General features: G+C 43.3%; 1 protein-coding gene across 1 annotated transcript; it reads right to left on the bottom strand.

The window, feature by feature from the left end:
* Positions 1-206: 206 nt before the first annotated feature.
* LOC131228758 (ninja-family protein AFP3-like) lies at positions 207-5,700 on the bottom strand. The gene is made up of 2 exons (XM_058224620.1): positions 4,591-5,700; positions 207-719 (listed from the first exon to the last, which is right to left on the bottom strand). Exons 1-2 carry the CDS (start codon positions 5,357-5,359, stop codon positions 289-291), a joined length of 1,200 nt encoding a protein of 399 aa, XP_058080603.1. The 5' UTR covers positions 5,360-5,700; the 3' UTR covers positions 207-288.
* Positions 5,701-6,070: the final 370 nt, after the last annotated feature.

Here is a 6,070-nt window from a genome sequence, read left to right as displayed (position 1 = left end):
AACAGGCATATGAGAGAGAGAGAGAGAGAGAGAGAGAGAGATGAAAATCTCTTCTTTGGCTCTTTACCATTTTCTAACAAGAAGAGACATCACGCACTCAACACTATATATGAGAAGTTAAAAAGAAAAAAAAAAAAGAAAAAAGAAAGAGAGAGAGAGAGAGAGAGAGAGAGAGAGAGAGAGAGCCCTCCAATAAAGAACAAAAGAAAAGAAGACCCCCTTATCTTTCTACTTTTCATTTTTTATAAGAAGACGAGGGGCCGGGAAGTGATTGAAAAGCCACCACTGTCACGAAAAGGAAGAGGAAGATGGGTTGACGACTATGTGCCTTAGAGGGTGAGCAACATCACCACCCCCAGCATGCTTCACAAACTCAGCTGGAGAGAGGAAACTGCCATGGCACACACAAACTATCCTCACCTCCTCTCCCTTCCTATACTTGTATAGGAACCCTTCAATCTTCTTCCCATTGGGCCCATCTCCCCTTGTGGAGACACACGGCATCTCTTCTATCATATTCCTCCCCATCTCCCGCACCCCACCATCGTCCCCCACATCTGCCCTCTTAGATGGGTTGTCCACCTCCTCCGCGGGAGCCAGCTTGATGGATTTCTCGGCTGCTGGCATCAGCGTGGGGGTCACAATCACCTTGTGCTCGACCTGCTCTGGCAATGATTGGACGCTTGTGGGGCTCCTCGACTCCAAGCAACTGCTCGATCCTATAATGATGAAAATAAGGAGAATTATGAGTTTCCAATGCGAATTGAGGCACATCAAGAGCAAGGCATATGCATGATCGAAGATATAAAGAAATCAGAGATGCAAATGGATTGAAGGATGATAAGAAATGTAGAAAGTGCTTTGTATTTTCTATTGATAGTGTGTATTTACATAACAATCACGTGCTATATTTGTACAACTAAAATGGTGCTACATATGGAATGTACTATGAGCTGTACACGGCTGTGCTTGATATGGGGGCTTGATTTGTGCAATTATTCCATAACTGTCAATAAAGGAAAAGAAAATAAAAATTATGGGGCAAACCCAACAAATTCTCCAGTCAAGGACTAAAATTCACAAAATAAATAAATAAATAAATAAAATAAAAAATAAAAAATACTTCTCCTCTTCTTTGAAAGCGCTCACAGATAGCTAAGCATTTGTTATTCAAAAGCGCCATCCTACTTGCCCGTCGTCCAACAAAGACGAGGCTTAAAAGAGAGGCCATAATGAGATGTGGGTATTTTTGTCGCTAAAAAATAATAATAATAATAATCCTAAAAGCTACCAGGCGTGTGACATGGGTCCCACATGCGATCATCTACAGCCTGCGAATGCAGTCAAAAGACACTACCATTGACTTAAAAGTGCTTGGTTGCATCAAGATACTTCATGGACGGATGATATGATCCTCCAACCAGAAAGACACTACCATTGACTTAGAAGTGCTTGGTCCCAACCCAAAGGTCTCCAATGGAACAATCCTATCCCTTCAGAGAAATACGGCAGCCGTACACTTGCAACAGAAAAAAAAAAAGAATAGAAAAAGGCCAGAGATTGGGTGGCTGTGGACTTCCGATTTAGGAGCTTTAGAGGCACCACCGATCATAGTGAGGTCCACCACAAGAGTCTTTATTTATTTATTTATTTTTTTTGTTGAAGATTAAGGTCCATCACAACAGTCTTGACCACTAGTATTGACCAACTTGTATACTGTATACATCCTCCAGGCACGGCTATATAATTTCTCCACTTGAACACACAATAACACGCATTCTGAACTTTTACCATCCCTTTCATATACGTTATTCTACTTTGTAGTTTCATCCATTTGAGCCACACACCGTTCCTTGATGTAAATCTCAGCTAGATATATAGTTTTAGTGAACTGTTTTGTGGCAACAGGACTAAGTTTGGACTAATGGAATCCATTTCCAGTGGTTCGCAACATATAGAGGCTGAGTCAGACACAGTCCTGAGTGAACCAGACATCCGCCACTACAAGGTACATGCAGTTCTACGATTGGAAATTCTGGATGGCTTATCTGGTGGGCCCTACCGTGGTTGATCAACTATGGAGGACAATGCACCAGACTTGAGATCTCACCTTTGGATTTGCGGCCTTCAAATGGACAGTCAATGTAATAAAAGAGTATTAGTGGTCCTGATTCAAGAGGGAGCAAGTCCATGATCAGTTGTTAGTATCATTTAGAGTGATTTTTCTACCATGGGGCAGGGCCGACCAGTTGGATGATCTGGATCTGCCAACTGAATGGCCATGTGTGTACTGTGTGGTGGCAACAACCCTGATAGATCATTGCTCTTCTCCCACATATATGATGGAGAGGAAGCAACCTCTTTTTTTTTTGTGTGTGATTTTCAACTGAAGAGGAAGCAAGCAACCTTTCATAGACAGTCGAATTTTTTTTTGTGTGTGTGTACTGCATTGCTCCTCCCACATATATGGAGAGGAAGCAACCTCTGTGTGTGTGAGAGAGATTTACGACAGAGAGGAAGCAAGCAACCTTTCACGGACGCACGTGAATCTCTCACCGTGTTTGTAGACTTCTGGATTTCCACTACACAGGTGAGAAAGGTGGGCGGGTTCATTCAGAGAATATCATATCAATTTGGCTGTACCTTGAACCTAAATGAAGGACAAAATTTGGTCGGTGAGTCGTGCTAGGCAAAAGGAACTAGGTGACTCGACATTGGTGAGCACCTCCGGGATGAGCTACATGCTACATTTTCAACCAGCCAACTTCTTGTTGTCCAAATCATCAAGGTTTGGACAGCGACTGAGTCGTGCACAATCTAAATCCTCAATGATTGTCTATGATTGGGTGGCCAATGATGGTTAGTGAGAACTCACCAGAATCACATGATAGAAAGAACTCTGTATGCCTTTATGGCACTCACTCACCATTCATCCACGTTGACCGGGAAACGAATCCCATTAGCTGTGCAGTCACAAAGAATTCAATACGTTAGCCCAATTGAGATGTAAGCTAGAACAGATGTACTTTATTTTTTTGGTCTTTCTCAATTTCTCCAACCTGACTCACTGCTTGCTCGAGTCAACTTCGAGTCAGATGAAAATTCAATGAAGTCTTGGGAAAATTAGCCGGCAACTCAAATATATGTGCCAGAGGCTAGACCTACATTGTGAGAATTTTGCAGTAAATCTGAATAAGCAATGTTCAAGACCACTTGGAAGACTAGGTCAGCTTATTGGCCAGCAACTAATTGAAGACTTTTCAAGTTAAGAGTGGAAAAAAAGAAAAGAAATAAAAAGGAAAAAGAGTGGATATGAAGCAAGAGCAGGTTCTAGCTCTGTGAACCTAGTGAATTGTGGAGGGTGACCAACCCAGATTCATTGTTATGAATCAGCCTCAGTTCATTGCCACCCACCATCATTTGCAGGGCTTCATGGTTGGTGAATCCAGATTGTCCATCTGGAGGGGCCTGCCATTGATGACTAAAGATAGGGAAACCATATACTATCAGAAAATCTTATCCAGCTGTCTGTTTCCCGGACCTCAAATGGTCAATGAAGATAAATAAAGCTGATCGTTGAAGGGGAAAGGTACATAATAATAAAGTTGGATCATCCAATTGTTCTGGTTTAAAGCAGCCCACCAGAGAGGAAGTCCAGATTCAAGCTAATTCATGCGTGTAGGAGTTTGTAAATGGGCAAGATAGTACTACTACTAACCACATAAGAATTAACATACTAATTACAAAAATATTACAACCTTCAAGTCTTCTTCAAGTTAAAGGAATATGAGAGACTAGAGAAGTAATCAAATGAAAAAGGAGATCACATAATTAAAAAAAAAATAATTAATAAAATAATAATAATAATAATAATAATAATAATAATAATAAAAGAATAGAAGCAAAAAATTAAAATAAAAAAGCCATTTTTTGTCAAGCATAGGAATTTCAAAAAATTCAACTATCCCAGGAGTCTGAACAGTGGGCTTCGAGGAAGTGGAGAAAAACAGCTAATGGTCAACATTAAGTGCCAGAATGTGAAGAAAATTGATGGCTATGGTTGTCCACTTTGCACAATTTCTAAAACATAGACCATTGATAATGAGACCCATTCAATGGACAGTCCCCATATCACCCTGCTATTGTACTGTTGAGATTTAACATCTCCCTTCCTACAAACTCTTACAAATCTCAACTCCTATCATGGATTGATGAAGCGCTATATATCGCCACATGAACTATCTGCCCAAATCAGCCCAAAACAGCCCGATGCTCCAGCAATACAGAGCAACATATCATCAGCAGTGACCAATATGGTAAACCAAAACCAATTGCAAACCTTGATTTCTATCCCTCAGAACCACAAATACTAAAATTACAAAAATAAATAAATAAATAAAATAGAAAAAAATAACAGAAATTGAGAACAAGAACAAACCCAATTTCGAAAATTCCCCGAAAATTAAGAACCAACAAAAACATAATACTAAACTCAACTGAAATAACAAAAATGGAAGTTCCAAAACAAGCACAACCCAATTCCAATGATTCAGTAATAAAACAACTGAAGAATGTGTGAAATGCGATTACCTTGAACGGATCGGTTACCGAAGTCGGACAGTCCAGACGAGCTACTCCCTTGTGAGCCAAGAGACCCTTGTGACGATGGCGGAAGTCCCCGCAAAGCAACCCCAGAAGCAAAAACACTACTCTTCCCATCTGTCGTATCAATCCCACGTGCCGGGGTAGCAGCCCATGCTGGCAGCCCGAAAGGCTGTGTTGCTGCTGTGGATGAAGAAAGCCCGTTTGCCAATGCGCTGCCCGAATACCCCGGGCAACCTCCGCCGCTGCCCAAAACCTTCCCTTTCAATGACAAAGCAAACGAGCCTTCATCTTCTGCACGCTTGTCTTCCTCACAATTCCTCTCCAGAGATGCTCGATCTTTCCCCGCACGTGAATTCCTCTGCTTCTCAGATCTCTTCCGTTTCGCCTCCATTCGCCGCAGCGACTGCATCTCCTTCCGCTTCCGCCGCTCCTCCTCCGTCTCTGCTGGCAGCGAGCACGTCCTAATCAGCCCAGTACCCACCGCCGTCAACGGGATTGCATTGAGGTCCCTCATCTCAAGCCCGGCGATCGACGACGATCGCACCAACCGCTTCTCTCTCGGGTCCACCCCAAAGCAGCCACCCAACGAGAGCCCGAGGTTCAGCTCAATCTCGCTCGAATCGACAACAGCCAGGGATTCATCATCACATCTATATTCCGCCACAAATCTCCGCAGCAGATCTCTCGGGTATCCATTGATCTGCGGCGAGAGCTGCTCGATCTCACCGGTCCCACCTTCCGTCGCCTTCGCCATCGTAAAACGAAATCGCCACCGTCAAACCTTATTCCTTTTCAACGGCGGTTATCCACCTATCAGATTGGTAAGAACCCAACTGACGGATTCGATTGTAAGCCGATGTTCTTGCATAAGACCTCCATAAACGAAGACGTAAGAACAAGGAAATCGAAGGGCAAAAAGGGAATATTTTCGAAATTCTTTTCCCGCCCACGTAAACTACTAGCCGTTGAAGAAAAACCCAGTTGTCGGAATTCCAAAATCTCGAAATTCCGGCAAAAACTCGCCGGAAAGCCAGAGGGATAGAACAGAGGAATAAGACATGAAAGAAAGAAAGAGAAAACAGGGGAAGATGGGTAGAAAGGGCAGAAGAGAGTTTTCAGTGACCAGAAATTCGAAAATACCGAAACTACCCTCGATTGAGAAGCACGTGTCGTTCCGAGGGAGCTCCATGTGGACACGTGTCTTCTCCTCCAGATTTAAAGGTGTCGCCAAACAAGCGTCTCCACCGCTATGTTTAGCGGTGGCGTTGGATTCGGTTGCGGTCGAGACACGTGTCGCCTCGGAAAGGAGATCATACCTGCGACGGACACGTGTCGGTGAACGTCGCAGTCGCTGCGACGTCTTCTCTCGCTTTTTTCCCGCTTTCTCTCTCTTCTTAGCTGTTTTCCAGAACTACGGCCTGGGTATGGCCTCAGGTCTCGACACGTGGCAGACAGCCTCGTGGTT

This window comes from Magnolia sinica, chromosome 16 (assembly GCF_029962835.1).
Source record: "Magnolia sinica isolate HGM2019 chromosome 16, MsV1, whole genome shotgun sequence".
In the NCBI taxonomy this organism is placed as follows: Eukaryota; Viridiplantae; Streptophyta; class Magnoliopsida; order Magnoliales; family Magnoliaceae; genus Magnolia; species Magnolia sinica.
Note: the sequence above shows the minus strand (reverse complement) of the source record. Positions and strands in the feature narration are given on the sequence as shown.